Source organism: Oncorhynchus kisutch, unplaced genomic scaffold (assembly GCF_002021735.2).
Source record: "Oncorhynchus kisutch isolate 150728-3 unplaced genomic scaffold, Okis_V2 Okis01b-Okis20b_hom, whole genome shotgun sequence".
NCBI classification, from domain to species: domain Eukaryota; kingdom Metazoa; phylum Chordata; class Actinopteri; order Salmoniformes; family Salmonidae; genus Oncorhynchus; species Oncorhynchus kisutch.
Genome location: NW_022261978.1, coordinates 14,217,129 through 14,242,459, shown reverse-complemented (window position 1 = coordinate 14,242,459; position 25,331 = coordinate 14,217,129). Strand labels below are relative to the sequence as shown.

The 25,331-nt window shown below is 43.1% G+C and overlaps 1 protein-coding gene across 1 annotated transcript in view; it reads left to right on the top strand.

The window, feature by feature from the left end:
* The window catches only part of LOC109879570 (cytochrome P450 3A27-like), a 32,846-nt gene that overhangs the window by 5,184 nt on the left and 2,331 nt on the right, over positions 1–25,331 (top strand). Inside the window, exons 3-12 of the mRNA XM_031811611.1 lie at positions 129–181; positions 7,022–7,121; positions 8,152–8,268; positions 12,252–12,340; positions 15,214–15,362; positions 15,749–15,876; positions 18,859–18,937; positions 20,893–21,053; positions 22,862–23,088; positions 23,222–23,384. Of these exons, the coding sequence (XP_031667471.1) occupies positions 129–181; positions 7,022–7,121; positions 8,152–8,268; positions 12,252–12,340; positions 15,214–15,362; positions 15,749–15,876; positions 18,859–18,937; positions 20,893–21,053; positions 22,862–23,088; positions 23,222–23,384 (1,266 nt within the window). The remainder of the gene's footprint in view (positions 1–128; positions 182–7,021; positions 7,122–8,151; positions 8,269–12,251; positions 12,341–15,213; positions 15,363–15,748; positions 15,877–18,858; positions 18,938–20,892; positions 21,054–22,861; positions 23,089–23,221; positions 23,385–25,331) is intronic.

Below are 25,331 nucleotides of genomic sequence, written 5' to 3'. Positions count from 1 at the left end.
TCTCTCTCTCTCTCTTTCTCTCTCTCTCATTCACTCTCTCTCTCTCTTCTCTCTCTCTCTCTCTCTCTCTCTCTCTCTCTCTCTCTCTCTCTCTCTCTCTCTCTCTCTCTCTCTCTCTCTCTCTGCAGGGTTTCACTAACTTTGACACAGAGTGCTTTCAGAAGTACGGGAGAATCTGGGGGTGAGTTCAGTTGACTGTACCGTACTAGGATGACTCACAACTGTACTATGCTTTTTCAATTCATCACCTGCTGGAGCTGTCATGTGATAATGAGGAATGATAGTAATAATATCAACAACAACCCGACTAATGTTTTCTTTGTAGTTTTAGTCTTTTTTCAACGTTTTGTTACATTACAGCCTTATTCTGACATGGATTCAATTGTTTGTTTTTTCCCCTCATCAATCTACACTCACACAATACCCCATTATGACATCACAATACCCCATAATGACATCACAATACCCCATTATGACATCACAATACCCCATAATGTTTTTTAAAGTTTTGCAAATGTATAAAAACCAAACAAATTAAATATCACATTTACGTAAGTATTCAGTCCCTTTACTCAGTACTTTGCTGAAGCACTTTTGGCAGCGATTACAGCCTCGCGTCTTCTTGGATATGATGCTACAATCTTGGCACACCTATATTTGGGGAGTTTCTCCAATTCTTCTCTGCAGATCCGGTCTCTGGCTGGGCCACTCAATGACATTCAGAGTACTGTCCCAAAGCCACTCCTGTGTTGTCTTGTCTGTGTGCTTAGGGTTGTTGTCCTGTTGGAAGGTGAACCTTCACTCCAGTCTGAGATCCTGAGCGCTCTTAAGCAGGTTTTCATCAAGAATCTCAGTACTTTTCTCTGTTCATCTTTCCCTCGATCCTGACTAGTCTCCCAGTCCCTGCCGCTGAAAAACCTCCCCACAGCATGATGCTGCCACCACCATGCTTCACTGTAGGGATGATGCCAGGTTTCCTCCAGACGTGACACGTTTCATTCATTAATCTTGGTTTCATCATCAGACCAGAGAATCTTGTTTCTCATGTTCTGAGTGTCAAGACTTCCGCCGAAGATGGTCCCTCTCCTTGTTGACGTCACTGGTCTTCGAGCCATCGCCGATCTACTTTTCATTTTCCATTTGTTTTGTCTTTGTCTTTTTCACACCTGGTTTCAATTCCCCAATTACTTGTTCATTATTTAACCCTCTGTTCCCCCATGTTTGTTTGTGAGTAATTGTTTATGCGGTCCGTTATGTGCTTTATTGTATTGTATCTTGAGTAAATTACGTTTATTTACTCATATCTGCTGTCCTGCGCCTGACTCCTACACAAAGACCTCATTACACTGAGAGTCTTTAGGTACCTTTTGACAAACTCCAAGCAGGCTGTCATGTGCCTTTATTCTGAGGAGTGGCTTCTATCTGGCCACTCTACCATAAAGGCCTGATTGGTGGAGTGCTGCTGAGATGCTTGTCCTCCTGGAATGTTCTCCCATCTCCACAGAGGAACTCTGGAGCTCTGTCAGAGTGACCATCAGGTTATCTCCTTGACCCAGGCCCTTTTCCCCCGATTGCTCAGTTTGGACAGGTGGCCAGCTCTAGGAAGAGTCTTGGTAGTTCTTTGATTAAAGAATGATGGAGGCCACTGTGTTTTGGGGGACCTTCAATGCTGCAGAAATGTTCCCCAGATCTGTGCCTCGACACAATCCTGTCTCAGAGCTCTACGGACAATTCTTTCGACCTCATGGCTTGGTTTTTGCTATGACATGCACTGTCAACTGTGGACCTTTATATAGACAGGTGTGTGCATTTCCAAATCACGTGCAATGAATGTAATTTACCACAGATGGGTATTTCTGTTAGGTATTTCTGTTTTCGCTTTTTCTCGTTATGGGGTATTGTGATGTTGTTATAGGGTATTGTGATGTTGTTATAGGGTATTGTGATGTTGTTATGGGGTATTGTGACGTCATTATGGGGTATTGTGATGTCATTATGTGGTATTGTGATGTCATTATGGGGTATTGTGATGTCATTATGGTGTATTTTTTTTATTTTTTTTCACCTTCATTTAACCAGGTAGGCTAGTTGAGAACAATTTCTCATTTGCAACTGCGACCTGGCCAAGATAAAGCGTCGCAATTCGAAACAGACAACAACACAGAGTTAGACATGGAATAAACAAAACATACAGTCAATAATACAGTAGAACAAAATAAAACAAAAAATCTATATACAGTGAGTGCAAATGAGGTAGGTTAAGGAAATAAATAGGCCATGTTGGCGAAGTAATTACAATATAGCAATTAAACACTGGAATGGTAGATAGGCAGAACATGAATGTGCAAATAGAGATACTGGGGTGCAAAGGAGCTAGATAAATAAATACATACAGTATGGGGATGAGGTAGGTAGATAGATGGGTTGTTTACAGATGGGCTATGTACAGGTGCAGTGATCTGTGAGTTGCTCTGACAGCTGATGCTTAAAGCTAGTGAGGGAGATGTGAGTCTCCAGCTTCACAGATTTTTGCAGTTCGTTCCAGTCATGGGCAGCAGAGAACTGGAAGGAAAGTAGGCCAAAGGAGGAATTGGCTTTGGGGGTGACCAGTGAGATATACAGTGCCTTGCGAAAGTATTCGGCCCCCTTGAACTTTGCGACCTTTTGCCACATTTCAGGCTTCAAACATAAAGATATAAAACTGTATTTTCTTGTGAAGAATCAACAACAAGTGGGACACAATCATGAAGTGGAACGACATTTATTGGATATTTCAAACTTTTTTAACAAATCAAAAACTTAAAAATTGGGCGTGCAAAATTATTCAGCCCCTTTACTTTCAATGCAGCAAACTCTCTCCAGAAGTTCAGTGAGGATCTCTGAATGATCCAATGTTGACCTAAATGACTAATGATGATAAATACAATCCACCTGTGTGTAATCAAGTCTTCGTATAAATGCACCTGCACTGTGATAGTCTCAGAGGTCCGTTAAAAGCGCAGAGAGCATCATGAAGAACAAGGAACACACCAGGCAGGTCCCAGATACTGTTGTGAAGAAGTTTAAAGCCGGATTTGGATACAAAAAGATTTCCCAAGCTTTAAACATCCCAAGGAGCACTGTGCAAGCGATAATATTGAAATGGAAGGAGTATCAGACCACTGAAAATCTACCAAGACCTGGCCGTCCCTCTAAACCTTCAGCTCATACAAGGAGAAGAATGATCAGAGATGCAGCCAAGAGGCCCATGATCACTCTGGATGAACTGCAGAGATCGACAGCTGAGGTGGGAGACTCTGTCCATAGGACAACAATCAGTCGTATATTGCACAAATCTGGCCTTTATGGAAGAGTGGCAAGAAGAAAGCCATTTCTTAAAGATATCCATAAAAAGTGTCGTTTAAAGTTTGCCACAAGCCACCTGGGAGACACACCAAACATGTGGAAGAAGGTGCTCTGGTCAGATGAAACCAAAATTGAACTTTTTGGCAATGCAAAACGTTATGTTTGGCGTAAAAGCAACACAGCTCATCACCCTGAACATACCATCCCCACTGTCAAACATGGTGGTGGCAGCATCATGGTTTGGGCCTGCTTTTCTTCAGCAGGGACAGGGAAGATGGTTAAAATTGATGGGAAGATGGATGGAGCCAAATACAGGACCATTCTGGAAGAAAACCTGATGGAGTCTACAAAAGACCTGAGACTGGGACGGAGATTTGTCTTCCAACAAGACAATTATCCAAAACATAAAGCAAAATCTACAATGGAATGGTTAAAAAATAAACATATCCAGGTGTTAGAATGGCCAAGTCAAAGTCCAGGCCTGAATCCAATCGAGAATCTGTGGAAAGAACTGAAAACTGCTGTTCACAAATGCTCTCCATCCAACCTCACTGAGCTCGAGCTGTTTTGCAAGGAGGAATGGGAAAAAATGTCAGTCTCTCGATGTGCAAAATTGATAGAGACATACCCCAAGCGACTTACAGCTATAATCACAGCAAAAGGTGGCGCTACAAAGTATTAACTTAAGGGGGCTGAATAATTTTGCACGCCCAATTTTTCAGTTTTTGATTTGTTAAAAATGTTTGAAATATCCAATAAATGTCCTTCCACTTCATGATTGTGTCCCACTTGTTGTTGATTCTTCACAAAAAAATACAGTTTTTTATCTTGGTTTGAAGCCTGAAATGTGGCAAAAGGTCGCAAAGTTCAAGGGGGCCGAATGGGTGCTGCTATGGTGGCCAGGGAGCTGAGATAAGGCGGGGCTTTACCTAGCAGAGACTTGTAGATAACCTGTAGCCAGTGGGTTTGGCGACGAGTATGAAGCGAGGGCCAACCAACGAGAGCGTACAGGTTGCAATGGAAGGTAGTGTATGGGGCTTTGGTGACAAAACGGATGGCACTGTGATAGACTGCATCCAGTTTGTTGAGTAGAGTGTTGGAGGCTATTTTATAGATGACATCACCAAAGTCGAGGTTCGGTAGGATGGTCAGTTTTATGAGGGTATGTTTGGCAGCATGAGTGAAGGATGCGTTGTTGCGAAATAGGAAGCCGATTCTAGATTTAATTTTGGATTGGAGATGCTTAATGTGAGTCTGGAAAGAGAGTTTACAGTCTAACAAGACACCCAGGTATTTGTAGTTGTCCACGTAATCTAAGTCAGAGCCGTCCAGAGTAGTGATGCTGGACGGGCGAGCAGGTGCGGGCAGTGATCGATTGAAAAGCATGCATTTAGTTTTACTTGCGTCTAAGAGCAGTTGGAGGCCATGGAAGGAGAGTTGTATGGCATTGAAGCTCGTCTGGAGGTTAGTTAACACAGTGTCCAAAGAGGGGCCAGAAGTATACAGAATGGTGTCGTCTGCGTAGCGGGGGATCGGAGAATCACCAGCAGCAAGAGCGACATCATTGATGTATACAGAGAAGAGAGTCGGCCCGAGAATTGAACCCTGTGGCACACCCATAGAGACTGTCAGAGGTACGGACAACAGGCCCTCTGATTTGACACACTGAACTCTATCAGAGAAGTAGTTGGTAAACCAGGCGAGGCAATCATTTGAGAAACCAAGACTGTCGAGTCTGCCAAGAAGAATGTTGTGATTGACAGAGTCGAAAGGCTTCGATGAATACGGCTGCACTGTAATGTCTCTTATCGATGGCGGTTATGATGTCGTTTGGGACCTTGAGCGTGGCTGAGGTGCACCCATGACCAGCTCTGAAACCAGATTGCATAGCGTATTGTGTGTAGATTTATGAGGGTTTTGTATTTATCTATTCCATTTGAGAATAAGGCTGTAACTTAACAGAATGCCATAGATGTACGATGAGAGGCAGTCACGCCCTGACCTTAGTTCTCTTTGTATTCTTTATTATTTGGTTAGGTCAGGGTGGTGTGTTTGGTTTTTGTATTGTCTAGGGGTTTTATCTAGTATAGGTGTTTACTTGTCTATGGTTGCCGAGATTGGTTCTCAATCAGTTGTTTATCGTTGTCTCTGATTGGGGACCATATTTAGGTAGCCATATTCCTTGGATAGTTTGTGGGTTGTTATTCTATGTTTCGTTGCCTGTTCGCAGTTCCTAAAGCAGTTCGACAGATACAACGACACAGAGATACACATGGAGTAAAACAAACATTTAGTCAATAATACAGTATAAACAAGTCTATATACGATGTGAGCAAATGAGGTGAGATAAGGGAGGTAAAGGCAAAAAAAGGCCATGGTGGCAAAGTAAATACAATATAGCAAGTAAAACACTGGAATGATAGATTTGAGGTGGAAGAATGTGCAAAGTAGAAATAAAAATAATGGGGTGCAAAGGAGCAAAATAAATAAATAAATACAGTAGGGGAAGAGGTAGTTGTTTGGGCTAAATTATAGGTGGGCTATGTACAGGTGCAGTAATCTGTGAGCTGCTCTGACAGTTGGTGCTTAAAGCTAGTGAGGGAGATAAGTGTTTCCAGTTTCAGAGATTTTTGTAGTAAGTTCCAGTCATTGGCAGCAGAGAACTGGAAGGAGAGGCGGCCAAAGAAATAATTGATTTTGGGGGTGACCAGAGAGATATACCTGCTGGAGTGCGTGCTACAGGTGGGTGAGGCTATGGTGACCAGCGAGCTGAGATAAGGGGGGACTTTAATAACTAGCAGGGTCTTGTATTTAGGTAGCCATATTCCTTTTGTTGGTTGTTATTCTATGTTTAGTTGCCTGTTCCCACTAGTCATATTCCTTGGAGAGTTTGTGGGTTGTTATTCTATGTTTAGTTGCCTGTTCCCACTAGTCATATTCCTTGGAGAGTTTGTGGGTTGTTATTCTATGTTTAGTTGCCTGTTCCCACTAGTCATATTCCTTGGAGAGTTTGTTGGTTGTTATTCTATGTTTAGTTGCCTGTTCCCACTAGTCATATTCCTTGGAGAGTTTGTGGGTTGTTATTCTATGTTTAGTTGCCTGTTCCCACTAGTCATATTCCTTGGAGAGTTTGTGGGTTGTTATTCTATGTTTAGTTGCCTGTTCCCACTAGTCATATTCCTTGGAGAGTTTGTGGGTTGTTATTCTATGTTTAGTTGCCTGTTCCCACTAGTCATATTCCTTGGAGAGTTTGTGGGTTGTTATTCTATGTTTAGTTGCCTGTTCCCACTAGTCATATTCCTTGGAGAGTTTGTGGGTTGTTATTCTATGTTTAGTTGCCTGTTCCCACTAGTCATATTGCTTCACAGTTCGTTTTGTTGTTTAGTTTAGTTCTGTTCAGTGTTCTCTCTTTAATTAAAGAGTTATGTTCCCTTACGACACTGCGCCTTGGTCGCCTCTTTATGACGACCGGTCTCCTCCTTACGACGAAATGCCTCTGTGAAGGATCTATGATGGGAGGCAGTCTGTTCTGTGTACCATGTAGGTGTATATATAGTGGTTAAAGCCAGGTGTGTTTCTCCTCTGTGAAGGATCTATGATGGGAGGCAGTCTGTTCTGTGTACCATGTAGGTGTATATATAGTGGTTAAAGCCAGGTGTGTTTCTCCTCTGTGAAGGATCTATGATGGGAGGCAGCCTGTTCTGTGTACCATGGACAAAAGCATGATCAAGACCGTCCTGATTAAAGAGTGTCACAACATCTTCACCAACCGCAGAGTGAGACAAACACACACACACATGCATACGCACACACATGCGCGCACACACGCAAACACACACACACACACACAATAACCCTACATTTATTGCTGATATTATTAATACATTATTTGTGGCATCATTTCAAAGTAGTGTGAATATTATGTAAATAGAATGAGCATTATTAAATCATATATTTGTTAAAACTATCCTCCATGTTTTTTTAATACATTAATTGTGTCGTTCATTATTCGTACATTTTAAAGTAGTGTGAATATTGTGTAAATACTATGATCATTATTAAATCATATAATTAATACAACTGTTGTTTAAGAACATCATTCTGAATGGTGATCTGTTTGATAATTAATACAACTGTCCTCCATGTTTTAGGACGTCTGTCTGAATGGTGATGATCTGTTTGATAATTAATACAACTGTCCTCCATGTTTTAGGACGTCTGTCTGAATGGTGATCTGTTTGATAATTAATACAACTGTCCTCCATGTTTTAGGACGTCTGTCTGAATGGTGATCTGTTTGATAATTAATACAACTGTCCTCCATGTTTTAGGACGTCTGTCTGAATGGTGATCTGTTTGATAATTAATACAACAGTCCTCCATGTTTTAGGACGTCTGTCTGAATGGTGATCTGTTTGATAATTAATACAACTGTCCTCCATGTTTTAGGACGTCTGTCTGAATGGTGATGATCTGTTTGATAATTAATACAACTGTCCTCCATGTTTTAGGACGTCTGTCTGAATGGTGATCTGTTTGATAATTAATACAACTGTTCTCCATGTTTTAGGACGTCTGTCTGAATGGTGATCTGTTTGATAATTAATACAACTGTCCTCCATGTTTTAGGACGTCTGTCTGAATGGGGATCTGTTTGATTATTAATACAACTGTCCTCCATGTTTTAGGACGTCTGTCTGAATGGTGATCTGTTTGATAATTAATACAACTGTCCTCCATGTTTTAGGACGTCTGTCTGAATGGGGAGCTGTTTGATAATTAATACCACTGTTCTCCATGTTTTAGAACTTTGCGTTTCTGAACGGTGAGATGTTTGACGCGGTGTCCGTTGCCGAGGACGATGCATGGAGACGGATCCGCAGTGTCCTCTCACCTTCCTTTACCTCTGGACGACTAAAAGAGGTAGAACCATCCCTCCATCTCTCCCTTTCTATGTTTTATCAACTTGTTATGAACTCATTATAACTTGTTGTAAACTCATTATAACTTTTTATAAACTCTTTAAAAACTAATTTTAGCTTGTTATAAACTCTTTATAAACTCTATAGCTTGTTATAATTCTTCATTAACTTATTATAGCTTGTTATAAACTCTATATAAACTCATTATAGCTTGTTATAAACTCAGAACATGTTATAAACTCTTCAACTCATTATAGCTTGTTATAAACTCATTATAGCTTGTTATAAACGCTATATACACTCATTATAGCTTGTTATAAACACATCATAGCTTGTTATAAACTCATAACTTGTTATAAACTCTTCAGCTCATTAAAGCTTGTTATAAATTCTATATAAACTCATTGTAGCTTGTTATAAACTTCATCACATCACATTGCCAAATACATTTAAACTCAGTTTTTCACAATTCTTGACATTTAATCTGAGCAAAATTTCCCTCTCTTGGGTCAGTTAGGATCACCACTTAATTTTAAGAATGTGAAATTTTGTTTTATTTTATTCTTTTTATTTTTTTATTTCACCTTTATTTAACCAGGTAGGCTAGTTGAGAACAAGTTCTCATTTGCAACTGCGACCTGGCCAAGATAAAGCATAGCAGTGTGAGCAGACAACAAAGAGTTACACATGGAGTAAACAATTAACAAGTCAATAACACAGTAGAAAACAAAGGGGGGAGTCTATATACAATGTGTGCAAAAGGCATGAGGAGGTAGGCAAATAATTACAATTTTGCAGATTAACACTGGAGTGATGAATGATCAGATGGTCATGTACAGGTAGAGATATTGGTGTGCAAAAGAGCAGAAAAGTAAATAAATAAAAACAGTATGGGGATGAGGTAGGTGAAAAAGGGTGGGCTATTTACCAATAGACTATGTACAGCTGCAGCGATCAGTTAGCTGCTCAGATAGCTGATGTTTGAAGTTGGTGAGGGAGATAAGAGTCTCCAACTTCAGCGATATTTGCAATTCGTTCCAGTCACAGGCAGCAGAGTACTGGAACGAAAGGCGGCCAAATGAGGTGTTGGCTTTAGGGATGATCAGTGAGATACACCTGCTGGAGCGCGTGCTACGGATGGGTGTTGCCATCGTGACCAGTGAGCTGAGATAAGGCGGAGCTTTACCTAGCATGGACTTGTAGATGACCTGGAGCCAGTGGGTCTGGCGACGAATATGTAGTGAGGGCCAGCCGACTAGAGCAGACAAGTCGCAGTGGTGGGTGGTATAGGGTGCTTTAGTGACAAAACGGATGGCACTGTGATAGACTGCATCCAGTTTGCTGAGTAGAGTGTTGGAAGCCATTTTGTAGATGACATCGCCGAAGTCGAGGATCGGTAGGATAGTCAGTTTTACTAGGGTAAGCTTGGCGGCGTGAGTGAAGGAGGCTTTGTTGCGGAATAGAAAGCCGACTCTTGATTTGATTTTCGATTGGAGATGTTTGATATGAGTCTGGAAGGAGAGTTTGCAGTCTAGCCAGACACCTAGGTACTTATAGACGTCCACATATTCTAGGTCGGAACCATCCAGGGTGGTGATGCTAGTCGGGCATGCGGGTGCAGGCAGCGACCGGTTGAAAAGCATGCATTTGGTTTTACTAGCGTTTAAGAGCAGTTGGAGGCCACGGAAGGAGTGTTGTATGGCATTGAAGCTTGTTTGGAGGTTAAATAGCACAGTGTCCAAAGACGGGCCGAAAGTATATAGAATGGTGTCGTCTGCGTAGAGGTGGATCAGGGAATCGCCCGCAGCAAGAGCAACATCATTGATATACACAGAGAAAAGAGTCGGCCCGAGAATTGAACCCTGTGGCACCCCCATAGAGACAGCCAGAGGACCGGACAGCATGCCCTCCGATTTGACACACTGAACTCTGTCTGCAAAGTAATTGGTGAACCAGGCAAGGCAGTCATCCGAAAAACCGAGGCTCCTGAGTCTGCCGATAAGAATATGGTGATTGACAGAGTCGAAAGCCTTGGCAAGGTCGATGAAGACCTTAATAATAATTGTAGAGAGAATGATTTATTTCAGCTTTATTTCTTTCATCACATTCCCAGTGGGTCAGAAGTTTACATACACTCAATTAGTATTTGGTAGCATTGCCTTTAAATGGTTTAACTTGGGTCAAATATTGTGGGTAGCGTTCCACAAGCTTTCCACAATAAGTTGGGTGAATTTTGGCCCATTCCTCCTGACAGAGCTGGTGTAACTGAGTCGGGTTTGTAGGCCTCTTTGTCCGCATCCCCACAACATGATGCTGCCACCCCGTGTTTCACGGTGGGATGATGTTCTTCGGCTTGCAAGACTCCCCATTTTTCCTCCAAACATAACGATGGTCATTATGGCCAAACAGTTCTATTTTTGTTTCATCAGACCAGAGGACATTTCTGTACGATCTTTGTCCCCATGTGCAGTGGCAAACCGTAGTCTGGCTTTTATATGGCAGTTTTGTAGCAGTGGCTTCTTCCTTGCTGAGTGGCCTTTCAGGTTAGGTCGATATAGGACTCGTTTTACCGTGGATGTAGATACTTTTGTACCTGTTTCCTCCAGCATCTTCACAAGGTCCTTTGCTGTTGTTCTGGAATTGATTTGCTCTTTTTGCACCAAAGTACGTTCATCTCTAGGAAACAGAACGAGTCTCCTTCCTGAGCGGTAAGACGGTTGCTATTGTTTGTACAGATGAACGTGGTACCTTCAGACATTTGGAAATTCCTAGGACATTGCCTCAGGACTACCTGGCCTGATGACTCCTTGCTGTCTCCAGTACACCTGGCCATGCTGCTGCTCCAGATTCAACTGTTCTGCCTGCGGCTATGGAATCCTGACTTGTTCACCGGACGTGCTACCTGTCCCAGACCTGCTGTTTTCAACTCTCTAGAGACAGCAGGAGCGGTAGAGACACTCTGAATGATCGGCTAAGAAAAGCCAACTGACATTTACTCCTGAGGTGCTGACCTGTTGCACCCTCGACAACCACTGTGATTATTATTATTTGACCCTGCTGGTCATCTATGAACATTTGAACATCTTGGCCATGTTCTGTTATAATCTCCATCCGGCACAGCCAGAAGAGGACTGGCCACCCCACATAGCCTGGTTCCTCTCTAGGTTTCTTCCTAGGTTTTGGCCTTTCTAGGGAGTTTCTCCTAGCCACCGTGCTTCTACACCTGCATTGCTTGCTGTTTGGAATTCATCCACAGATACAACTCCAGTTGACTCAAATGATGTCAATTAGCCTATCAGAAGCTTCTAAAGCCATAACGTAATTTTCTGGAATTTTCAAACCTGTTTAAAGGTACAGTCAACTTACTGTATGTGAACTTCTGACCCACTGGAATTGTGATACAGTGAATTATAAGTGAAATAATCTGTCTGTAAACAATTGTTGGAACAATTACTTGTGTCATGCACAAAGTAGACTTTCAACCAGAGTCAGCTTGCAGGCGCCCGGCCCTGTCACAAGGAGTTGCTAGAGTATGATAAGCCAAGGTCCTGGACGGCGCTAGGCCAATTATGTGCCATCCTATGGGGTTCACGGTCACGATCGGTTGTGACACAGCCTGGGATCGAACACCAGGCGGTGCAGTGTTTTCACCGCTGCACCACCCAGGACCCCACATCTTATTCATTCTAATGACATGATTGAATCATAATATAGGACTTAGATGCAGATCACTGCTCTTCACGAAGATTTAATGGTTGTTGTTCATACAAATAACTTACCGGTTTCTCTCTGTTATTTGTCCTGGGAAAGGGCGTACATCTGGGTAACTGGGTTATTGCCATTCAACCCTAATCATTAGGCAGCACTCTGCTAATCTCTCTCTCTCTCTCTCTCTCTCTCTCTCTCTCTCTCTCTCTCTCTCTCTCTCTCTCTGTCTCTCTCTGTCTCTCTGTCTCTCTGTCTCTCAATCTCTCTCTCTTCTAGATGTTTGGTATCATGAAGCAGCACTCTGCTAACCTGCTGAATGGAATGAAGAAGCAGGCAGATAAAGACCAGACCATCGAAGTGAAGGAGTGAGTCCTGATTCCTAACCTCTGGCTATTCACCATTGAGCCGCCAACAGATCCATAGCACTCACGTTGGTAACCATGAAGTGCTTTGAAAGGCTGGTCGTGAACATCAACACCATCATCTCGGAAACACTACACCCACTCCAATTCACATACCGCCCCAACTGATCCACAGATGATGCAATCTCGATTGCACTCCACACTGCCCTTTCCCACCTGGACAAAAGGAACACCTATGTGAGAATGCTGTTCATTGACTACTGCTCAGTGTTCAACACCATAGTGCCCACAAAGCTCATCACTAAGCTAAGAACCCTGGGACTAAACACCTCCCTCTGCAACTGGATCCTGGACTTCCTGATGGGCCCAGGTCTGCCACGCTGATCCTCAACACGGGGGCCCCGCATGGGTTTGTGCTTAGACCTACCCTGTACTCCCTGTTCACCCACGACTGCATGGCCAGGCACGACTCCAACACCATCATTAAGTTGGCTGATGAGAAAACAGTGGTAGGCCTGATCACCGACAGCGATGAGACAGCATATAGGGAGTAAGTCAGAGACCTGGCAGTGTGGTGCCAAGACAACAACCTCTCCCTCAATGTTTGCAAGACAAAGTAGCTGATCGTGGACTACAGAAAAAGGAGGACCGAACACGCCCCCATTCACATCGACGGGACTGTAGTGAAGCGGGTTGAGAGCTTTAAGTTCCTTGGCGTCCACATCACCAACAAACTAACATCGACCAAACACACCAAGACAGTCGTGAGGAGGGCACGGCGACACCTTTTTTTTACCTCAGGAGATTGAAAAGATTCGGCAATGGTCCCCAGATCCTCAAAAGGTTCTACAGCTGCACCATCGAGAGCATCCTGACCGGTTGCATCACCGCCTGGTATGGCAACTGCTCGTTATCTGACAGTAAAGAGCTACTGAGGGTAGTGTGTACGGCCCAGTACATCACTGGGGCCAAACTTCCTGCCATTCAGGACCTATATACTAGGCGGTGTCATCCAGGACCTATATACTCTGCGGTGTCATCCAGGACCTATATACTAGGCGGTGTCAGAGGAAGACTCCAAAAATAGTCAAAGACTCCAGTCCTCCCAAGTGGTCCAATGGTCTAAAGCATCACAGTGCTAGCTGTGCCACTAGAGATCCTGGTTTGAGTCCAATGGTCTAAAGCATCACAGTGCTAGCTGTGCCACTAGAGATCCTGGTTTGAGTCCAATGGTCTAAAGCATCACAGTGCTAGCTGTGCCACTAGAGATCCTGGTTCGAGTCCAATGGTCTAAAGCACCGCAGTGCTAGCTGTGCCACTAGAGATCCTGGTTCGAGGCCAATGGTCTAAAGCATCACAGTACTAGCTGTGCCACTAGAGATCCTGGTTCGAGTCCAATGGTCTAAAGCATCACAGTGCTAGCTGTGCCACTAGAGATCCTGGTTCGAGTCCAATGGTCTAAAGCACGCAGTGCTAGCTGTGCCACTAGAGATCCTGGTTCGAGTCCAATGGTCTAAAGCATCACAGTGCTAGCTGTGCCACTAGAGATCCTGGTTTGAGTCCAATGGTCTAAAGCATCACAGTGCTAGCTGTGCCACTAGAGATCCTGGTTTGAGTCCAATGGTCTAAAGCATCACAGTGCTAGCTGTGCCACTAGAGATCCTGGTTCGAGTCCAATGGTCTAAAGCACCGCAGTGCTAGCTGTGCCACTAGAGATCCTGGTTCGAGGCCAATGGTCTAAAGCATCACAGTACTAGCTGTGCCACTAGAGATCCTGGTTCGAGTCCAATGGTCTAAAGCATCACAGTGCTAGCTGTGCCACTAGAGATCCTGGTTCGAGTCCAATGGTCTAAAGCACGCAGTGCTAGCTGTGCCACTAGAGATCCTGGTTCGAGTCCAATGGTCTAAAGCATCACAGTGCTAGCTGTGCCACTAGAGATCCTGGTTCGAGTCCAATGGTCTAAAGCATCACAGTGCTAGCTGTGCCACTAGAGATCCTGGTTCGAGGCCAGGCTCTGTCGCAGCCATAAGACTGCTGAACAATTAATCAATTGGCCACCCAAACTGTTTATGTATTTTTTTGCTTTAGTTTATTTAGTAAATATTTTCTTAACTCTGTTTCTTGAATTGCTTTCTCAGTTAAGGGCTTGTAAGTAAGCATTTCACTTCATAGCAACCTGTCGTATTCGGCGCATGTGACAAATACATTTAATTTGATTTAGTTGTGGTGAGTACTGGTGTGGTGAGTAGTTGTGTGGTGAGTAGTTGTGTGGTCAGTAGTTGTGGTCAGTAGTTGTGTGGTCAGTAGTTGTTTGGTCAGTAGTTGTGGTCAGTAGTTGTGTGGTCAGTGGGTGTGGTCAGTAGTTGTGTGGTCAGTGGGTGTGGTCAGTAGTTGTGTGGTCAGTGGTTGTGGTCAGTGGTTGTTGCCAGTAGCTGTGTGGTCAGTAGTTGTGTGGTCAGTAGTTGTGTGGTTGTGGTCAGTAGATGTGTGGTTGTGGTCAGTAGGTGTGTTGTCAGTAGTTGTGGTTAGTAGTTGTGTGGTCAGTAGTTGTGTGGTCAGTAGTTGGTGGTCAGAAGTTGTGTGTTTGTGGTCAGTAGTTGTGTGGTTGTGGTCAGTATTTGTGGTCAGTAGGTGTGTGGTTGTGGTCAGTATTTGTGGTCAGTAGGTGTGTGGTTGTGGTCACTAGGTGTGTTGTCAGTAGTTGTGGTTAGTAGTTGTGTGGTCAATAGTTGTGTGGCCAGTAGTTGTGTGGTCAGTAGTTGTGTGTTTGTGGTCAGTAGTTGTGTGGTTGTGGTCAGTATTTGTGGTCAGTTGTGGTCTAGTTGTGGTCACTAGTTGTGTGGTCAGTAGGTGTGTAATTGTGGTTGTGTTGCAGGTTCTTTGGGCCCTACAGTATGGACGTGGTCACCAGCACAGCTTTCAGTGTGGACATTGACTCTCTGAACAACCCTTCAGACCCCTTCGTCTCCAACGTCAAGAAAATGACCAAGTTTGACATGTTCAACCCACTGTTGCTCCTATTCGGTGAGACCACACACACAGACACACGGACACAAAGTTGAACTTTTTAATCATATGCAGTTGTACACCATTCTATAAAACGTTCCTCTCCTATTCTCTCCTATTCTCCTCTCCTATTCTCTCCTATTCTCCTCTCCTCTCCTCTCCTATTCTCCTCTCCTCTTCACTTCTCCTGTCCTCTCCTCCTCTCCCCTCCCTTTCTCCTCTCCCATCCTCTCCTCTTCTCCTCTCCTGTCCTCTCCTCTTCTCTCCTCTCCTCTCCTCTTCTCCTCTCCTGTCCTCTCCTCTTCTCCTCTCCCTTTATCCTCTCCCGTCCTCTTCTCCTCTCCTGTCCTCTTCTCTTCTCCTCTCCCCTCCTCCTCTCATACTCCTCTCCTCTCCTTCTCCAGTTTTGTTTCCCTTCATAGGTCCTATCTTGGAGAAGATGAAGTTTTCTTTCTTCCCGTCTGCGGTGACAGACTTCTTTTACGCCTCGCTGGCTAAGATCAAATCTGGACGTGACACTGGGAACTCAACTGTAAACTTGTTTTATATTTGTATATGATTGTTATATTGATATTTTCATCTGTACATGTGTATTTGTACTGTAACATTCTGTATTTACTTATTATATAACTATGTAACTATGAAATGTAACTAGTGATGGGAACCAATATGGAATGTCTATATCGATATCATGTCGGAATTTAAAAGCACTATTATTGGGACCCAAAAATCTACATTCATATTAGAATCTGTTTGTGTTGGTTGTGATTGGACGAGATCCAGTAGAATCTGATTGTCTTGGTTGTGATTGGACCAGATCCATTAGAATCTGTTTGTCTTGGTTGTCATTGGACCAGATCCATTAGAATCTGATTGTCTTGGTTGTGATTGGACTAGATCCATTAGAATCTGATGTTCTTGGTTGTGATTGGACCAGATCCATTAGAATCTGATGGTCTTGGTTGTGATTGGACCAGATCCATTAGAATCTGATGGCCTTGGTTGTGATTGGACCATATCCATTAGAATCTGATTGTCTTGGTTGTGATTGGACCAGATCCATTAGAATCTGATGGTCTTGGTTGTGATTGGACCAGATCCATTAGAATCTGATGGTCTTGGTTGTGATTGGACCAGATCCATTAGAATCTGATGGTCTTGTTTGTGATTGGACCAGATCAGTTAGAATCTGATGGTCTTGGTTGTGATTGGACCAGATCAGTTAGAATCTGATTGTGTTTTGCATGTTTTTGTATTTAGTATTTTATTAAGATCCCCATGGGGAGGCAGGTAGCCTAGTAGTTAGAGTGTTGGACTAGAAACCGAAAGGTTGCAAGATCGAGTCCCTGAGCTGACAAGGTAAAAATCTGTCCTTTTCCACCTGAACAAGGCAGTTAACCCACTGTTCCCTGGTAGGCCGTCATTGAAAATTTGAATTTGGTCTGACAATTAGCTGTTGCAAAAGCAGCAGCTACTCTTCCTGGGGTCCACATGAAACAACACATACATTATGAGGCAAGGACAGAACTACATACATTTTAAAAAGGCACACGTAGTCTACATATCAATGCATACACACAAACTGTCTAGGTCAAATAGGGGAGAGGTGTTGCTTTATCTGCTTTTTGAAACCAGGTTTGCTGTTTATTTGAGCAATATGAGATGGAAGGAAGTTCCATTCAACAAGGGCCCTATATAATACTGTACATTTTCTTGAAATTTGTTCTGGATTTGGGGTTTGATGAAAAGACCCCTGGTGGCATGTCTGGTGGGACAAGTGTGTGTGTCAGAGCTGTGTGTAAGTTGACTATGCAAACAATTTGGGATTTTTAACACATTGTTTCTTATCAAAAGTGATGCAGTCAGTCTCTCCTCAACTCTTAGCCAAGAGAGACTGGCAGCATAGTATTTATATCAGCCCTCTGATTACAATGAAGAGCAAAACGTGCCTCTCTGTTCTGGGCCAGCTGCAGCTTAACTAGGTGTTTCCTTGCAGCACTGGACCACAGATTAGACAAAACTAGAACCTGCAGAACTTGCTTTTTGCATCTTTTATTTAACCAGGTAAACTAGTTGAGAACAAGTTCAAACGGCAAACTGGCCAAGATAAAGCAAAGCAGTGCGACACAAAAAACAACACAGAGTTACATATTGAATAAACAAGTGTACAGTCAATAACACAATAGAAAAAGAGAATGTCTATATACATTGTGTGCAAATGGTGTGAGGAGGTAAGGCAATAAATAGGCCACAGTAGCGAAGTAATTACAATTTAGCAGATTAACACTGGAGTGATAGATGAGCAGATGAACATGTGCAGGTAGTGATATTGGTGTGCAAAAGAGCAGAAAGGTAAATAAAAATAAAAACAATATGGGGATGAGGTAGGTAGATTGGGTGGGCGATTTACAGATGGACTATGTACAGCTGCAGCGATCGGTTAGCTGCTCAGATTGCTGATGTTTAAAGTTAGTGAGGAAAATGTAAGTCTCCAGCTTCAGCGATTTTTGCAATTCGTTCCAGTCACTGGCAGCAGAGAACTGGAAGGAAAGGCGGCCAAAGTTGGTGTTGAATTTGGGGATGACGAGAGAGATATACCTGCTGGAGCGCGTGCTACGAGTGGGTGTTGTTATCGTGACCAGTGAGCTGAGATAAGGCGGAGCTTTACCTTAGCATAGAATTACAGATAACCTGGAACCAGTGGGTCTGGCGATGAATATGTAGAGAGGGCCAGCCTACTAGAGCATACAGGTCGCAGTGGTGGGTGGTATAAGGGGCTATGGTAACAAAACGGATGGCACTGTGATAGACTACATCCAATTAGCTGAATAGAGTATTGGAAGCTATTTTGTAGATGGCATCGCCGAAGTCGAGGATCGGTAAGATAATCAGTTTGACGAGGGTAAGTTTGGCGGCGTGAATGAAGGAGGCTTTTTTGCTGAAATAGGAAGCTGATTCTAGATTTGATTTTGGATTGGAGATGTTTGATTTGAGTCTGGAAGGAGAGTTTACAGTCTAGCCAGACACCTTGGTAGTTGTCCAAGTATTCTAGGTCAGAACCGTCCAGAGTAGTGATGCTAGTGCGGGCAGCGAATGGTTGAAAAGCATGCATTTGGTTTTACTAGCATTTAAGAGCAGTTGGAGGCCAAGGAAGGAGTGTTGTATGGCATTGAAGCTCATTTGGAGGTTAGTTAACACAGTGTCCAATGAAGGGCCAGATGTATACAGAATGGTGTCGTCTGCATAGAGGTGGATCAGGGAATAACCCGCAGCAAGAGCGACATCATTGATATATACAGAGAAAAGAGTTGGCCAAAGAATTGAACCCTGTGGTACCACCATAGAGACTACCAGAGGAAAGGACAACAGGCCCTCCGATTTGACACACTGAACTCTGTCTGCGAAGTAGTCGGTGAACCAACTATCTGTTGGTTGTGATTGGACCAGATCCAGTAGAATCTGTTTGTGTTGGCTGTGATTGGACATATTTGACCTAAATTCATTCTGCTCGCAGAGTCGGGTGGATTTCTTACAACTGATGATCGACTCTCAGAAAGGCAACGACACGAAGACAGGAGGGGAACCGACTAAAGGTACCTTCCGAACAAACACCTGTTAACTATTGTTCCAAACACACACCTGTAAACTACTGTTACAAACACACACCTGTAAACTACTGTTACAAACACACACCTGTAAACTAATGTTAAGAACACACACCTGTAACTACTGTTACACACACCTGGAAAGACAGGACAATACAGTGGCCTAGAAATTTTTAATGTACGAGACTGAGAGCGCGCCTTTCTTGTTTACCTTTTATATTGACGACGTTACTGTCCGGTTGAAATATTATAGATTATTTAGGCTAAAAACAACCTGAGGATTGATTTTAAACATTGTTTGACATGTTCGTACGAACTTTACGGATACTATTTGGATTTTTTGTCTGCCTGTTGTGACTGTGTTTGAGCCTGTGGATTACTGAACAAAACGCGCAAACAAAACTGAGGTTTTTGGATATAAAGAGAGACTTTATCGAACAAAACAAACATTTATTGGGTAAAAGAATGTATTCTGAGTGCAACCATATGAAGATCATCAAAGGTAAGTGATTTATTTTATCTCTATTTCTGACTTGTGTAACTCTTCTACTTGGCTGGTTACTGTTTGTTATGATTTGTCAGCTGGGCGCTCTTCTCAGATAATTGCGTGGTTGGATTAACAAGAAGGTCATCCTTAAACCTATGTATAACACTTGTATGTTTTATGAATTTTTATATTGGGTATTTCTGTTTTTGAATTTGGCGCTCTGCAATTTCACTGGACGTTGGCCAGGTGGGACGCTAGCGTCCCACGTACCCTAGTGGGGTTTTAAACTACTGACACAAACACACACCTGTTACAAACACACACCTGTTACAAACACACACCTGTTACAACCACACACCTGTTACAAACACAGGCCCACAAGCTGGGATATGCATAACATTGGTAGATTTGGATAAAAAAAACACTCTAAAGTTTCTATAACTGTTAAAATAATGTCTGTGAGTATTGAAACTGAACTGAAATGGTAACCCTGAGGATGAACCAACCCCCCCTCCCCCCCTCAAACAAATACTGCCTACCACTATTTTCAAGGACTGTCACTTTTATTATAAGGCGAAATCCTCCCAGATTGCAGTCCCTAGGACTTCCACTAGATGTCAACAGTCTTTAGAAAGAGTTTCAGGCAGTTTTTTTGTCATTTGGCTAGATGAGGTAACAGTAGTAGTGGGTTCCGTTTTGGCTGTAGTGTTACCATGCGCATGGACGAGAGCGCGTTCTTTCTGTTTATCTCCGGTAAAGACAATAACGATTCTCCGTCTTAAAATGTATCATTTCTTTTACGTATTAGGGTACCTAAAGTTGGATTATAAACGTTGTTTGACTTGTTTAGATACGTTTATTAGTAATGTTTGGGATTCATTTTGTGTGCATTTTGAAGGAGGGAAACTGGGTGGATTATTGAATGAAGCGCGTCAGCTAAACTGAGTTTTTATGGATATAAAGAAGAACTTTATCGAACAAAAGGACCATTTGTGATGTAACCGGGACCTTTTGGAGTGCCAACAGAAGAAGATCATCAAAGCTAAGGCATTTTTGTGTTGTAACAGGTGTGTGTTTGTAGCTGTAGTTTATGTGTGTGTTTGTAACAGGTGTGTGTTTTTCATGCATTTGTCCTCATATGGTGTGCTTTCGCCGTAAAGCCTTTTTGAAATCTGACACGGCGGCTGGATTAAAAAGAAGTTCAGCTTTATTTTGATGACATATATTTTAATGAATGTTAAATATTTAAAATACTGTAGTTTGAATTTCGCGCTCTGGAATTTCACAGGATGTTGTCGAGGTGCCCCGCTAGCGGCACGTCTATGTTACAAACACACACCTGTTACAACACACACCTGTAATCTACTGTTACGAACACACACCTATAAACTACTGTAACAAATACACACCTGTTGCAAACTATTCCCTCCTCTCTGCTCCCTCTCTCCCTCCACAGGACTGACTGATCATGAGATCTTGTCTCAGGCCATGATCTTCATCTTCGCCGGCTACGAGACCAGCAGCAGTACTATGAGTTTCCTGGCCTATAACCTGGCAACAAATCCCCACACCATGACCAAACTGCAGGAGGAGATTGATACTGTGTTCCCCAACAAGGTAACCCCCACACCATGACCAAACTGCAGGAGGAGGTAGATACTGTGTTCTCCAACAAGGTAACCCCCACACCATGACCAAACTGCAGGAGGAGATACAGTGCCTCTTGAACTTTGCGACCTTTTGCCACATTTCAGGCTTCAAACATAAAGATATAAAACTGTATTTTTTTGTGAAGAATCAACAACAAGTGGGACACAATCATGAAGTGGAACAACATTTATTGGATATTTCAAACTTTTTAACAAATCAAAAACTGAAAAATTGGGCGTGCAAGATTATTCAGCCCCCTTAAGTTGTAGCGCCACCTTTTGCTGCGATTACAGCTGTAAGTCGCTTGGGGTATGTCTCTATCAGTTTTGCACATCGAGAGACTGAAATGTTTTCCCATTCCTCCTTGCAAAACAGCTCGAGCTCAGTGAGGTTGGATGGAGAGCATTTGTGAACAGCAGTTTTCAGTTCTTTCCACAGATTCTCGATTGGATTCAGGTCTGGACTTTGACATGGCCATTCTAACACCTGGATATGTTTATTTTTGAACCATTCCATTGTAGATTTTGCTTTATGTTTTGGATCATTGTCTTGTTGGAAGACAAATCTCCGTCCCAGTCTCAGGTCTTTTGCAGACTCCATCAGGTTTTCTTCCAGAATGGTCCTGTATTTGGCTCCATCCATCTTCCCATCAATTTAAACCATCTTCCCTGTCCCTGCTGAAGAAAAGCAGGCCCAAACCATGATGCTGCCACCACCATGTTTGACAGTGGGGATGGTGTGTTCAGGGTGATGAGCTGTGTTGCTTTTACGCCAAACATAACGTTTTGCATTGTTGCCAAAAAGTTCAATTTTGGTTTCATCTGACCAGAGCACCTTCTTCCACATGTTTGGTGTGTCTCCCAGGTGGCTTGTGGCAAACTTTAAACGACACTTTTTATGGATATCTTTAAGAAATGGCTTTCTTCTTGCCACTCTTCCATAAAGGCCAGATTTGTGCAATATACGACTGATTGTTGTCCTATGGACAGAGTCTCCCACCTCAGCTGTAGATCTCTGCAGATCTCTGCAGTTCATCCAGAGTGATCATGGGCCTCTTGGTTGCATCTCTGATCAGTCTTCTCCTTGTATGAGCTGAAAGTTTAGAGGGACGGCCAGGTCTTGGTAGATTTGCAGTGGTCTGATACTCCTTCCATTTCAATATTATCGCTTGCACAGTGCTCCTTGGGATGTTTAAAGCTTGGGAAATCTTTTTGTATCCAAATCCGGCTTTAAACTTCTTCACAACAGTATCTCGGACCTGCCTGGTGTGTTCCTTGTTCTTCATGATGCTCTCTGCGCTTTTAACGGACCTCTGAGACTATCACAGTGCAGGTGCATTTATACAGAGACTTGATTACACACAGGTGGATTGTATTTATCATCATTAGTCATTTAGGTCAACATTGGATCATTCAGAGATCCTCACTGAACTTCTGGAGAGAGTTTGCTGCACTGAAAGTAAAGGGGCTGAATAATTTTGCACGCCCAATTTTTCAGTTTTTGATTTGTTAAAAAAGGTTGAAATATCCAATAAATGTTGTTCCACTTCATGATTGTGTCCTCCCTTGTTGTTGATTCTTCACAAAAAAATACAGTTTTATATCTTTATGTTTGAAGCCTGAAATGTGGCAAAAGGTGGCAAAGTTAAAGGGGGCCGAATACTTTCGCAAGGCACTGTAGATAGTGTGGGTGCCAAATGTGGTGAGGTACTGATGTGTATGTATTTCCGGTGTCAGATGGGGTGAGGTACTGATGTGTGTGTAACGATGGTGCAGGCTCCAATCCAGTACGAAGCTCTGATGCAGATGGACTATTTGGACTGTGTGTTGAATGAGTCTCTGAGACTGTACCCCGTCATGCTGCGACTGGAGAGGGTCGCCAAGAAGACGGTGGAGATCAACGGCATCGTCATCCCCAAAGACTGCATTGTCCTGGTTCCCACGTGGACCCTCCACCGTGACCCAGAGATCTGGTCCGACCCTGAGGAGTTCATGCCAGAGAGGTACTGGACCGCAACGTAACCACATTCCAACCACAACACAACTTTATTATTAATACAACCACAGTACAACAATAACACAACCACAAATGAACTACAATACAATGTGTAATGTGTCTGCCCTCCCCCTGTCCAGGTTCAGTAAGGAGAACAAGGAGTCTATTGATCCGTACACGTACATGCCATTTGGGGCGGGGCCCAGGAACTGTATCGGGATGCGCTTCGCCCTGATGATGATCAAACTGGCCATGGTCGAGATCCTCCAGAGTTTCACTTTCTCCGTCTGCGACGAGACCGAGGTGAGAGGCTCACCTGAGCAGACAGAATATGACATCAACAAACATCAGTATCTGTTTCAGCATGGTCCCCACCTGTTTTAACATGGTCACCACCTGTTTTAGCATGGTCACCACCTGTTTAACATGGTCACCGCCTGTTTTAACATGGACCTGTTTTAACATGGTCACCACCTGTTTTAACATGGTCAGCACCTGTTTTAAGTGGACCTGTTTTAACGTGGACCTGTTTTAACATGGACCTGTTTTAACAAGGGCCTGTTTTAACATGGTCACCACCTGTTTTAACGTGGTCACCACCTGTTTTAACGTGGTCACCACCTGCTTGAACATGGTCAGCACCTGTTTTAACATGGTCAGCACCTGTTTTGACATGGGCCTGTTTTAACATGGACCTGTTTTAACATGGGCCTGTTTTAACATGGTCACCACCTGTTTTAACATGGTCACCACCTGCTTGAACATGGTCAGCACCTGTTTTAACATGGTCAGCACCTGTTTTGACATGGACCTGTTTTAACATGGACCTGTTTTAACATGGACCTGTTTTAACGTGGTCACCACCTGCTTGAACATGGTCACCACCTGTTTTAACATGGTCCCCAGCTGTTTTAACATGGTCACCACCTGTTTTAACATGGACCTGTTTTAACATGGACCTGTTTTAACATGGTCACCACCTGCTTTAACATGGACCTGTTTTAACATGGACCTGTTTTAACGTGGTCACCACCTGTTTTAACATGGTCACCACCTGTTTTAACATGGTCACCAACTGTTTTAACATGGTCACCACCTGCTTTAACATGGACCTGTTTTAACATGGACCTGTTTTTAACATGGTCACCACCTGTTTTAACGTGGTCACCACCTGTTTTACCATGGTCACCAACTGTTTTAACATGGTCAACACCTGTTTTAACATGGTCACCACCTGTTTTAAAATGGACCTGTTTTAACATGGTCACCTCCTGTTTAACATGGTCACCTCCTGTTTTAACATGGTCCCCAGCTGTTTTAACATGGTCACCACCTGTTTTAACATGGTCACCGCCTGCTTTAACATGGACCTGTTTTAACATGGACCTGTTTTAACGTGGTCACCACCTGTTTTAACATGGTCACCACCTGTTTTAACATGGTCACCACCTGTTTTAACATGGTCACCACCTGTTTTAACATGGTCACCACCTGTTTTAACATGGTCACCACCTGTTTTAACATGGTCACCGCCCGTTTTAACATGGTCACCACCTGTTTTAGCATGGCTCTGTTTTAACATGGTCACCGCCCGTTTTAGCATGGTCACCACCTGTTTTAACATGGTCAGCATCTGTTTTAACATGGTCAGCATCTGTTTTAACATGGTCACCACCTGTTTTAACATGGTCAGCATCTGTTTTAACATGGTCACCACCTGTTTTAAAATGGACCTGTTTTAACATGGTCACCACCTGTTTTAACATGGTCACCACCTGTTTTTACATGGTCACCACCTGTTTTAAAATGGACCTGTTTTAACATGGTCAACACCTGTTTTAATGTGGACCTGTTTTAACATGGACCTGTTTTAACATGGTCACCACCTTTTTAACATGGTCACCACCTGTTTTAACCTGTTTTTAACATGATCACCACCTGTTTTAACATGGTCACCACCTGTTTTAACCTGTTTTAACATGGTCACCACCTTTTTCAACATGGACCTGTTTTACATGGTCATCACCTGTTTCAACATGGTCATCGCCTGTTTTACATGGTCACCACCTGTTTTAACATGGTCACCAACTGTTTTAACATGGTCACCACCTGCTTTAACATGGACCTGTTTTAACATGGACCTGTTTTAACATGGTCACCACCTGTTTTAACGTGGTCACCACCTGTTTTACCATGGTCACCAACTGTTTTAACATGGTCACCACCTGTTTTAACATGGTCACCACCTGT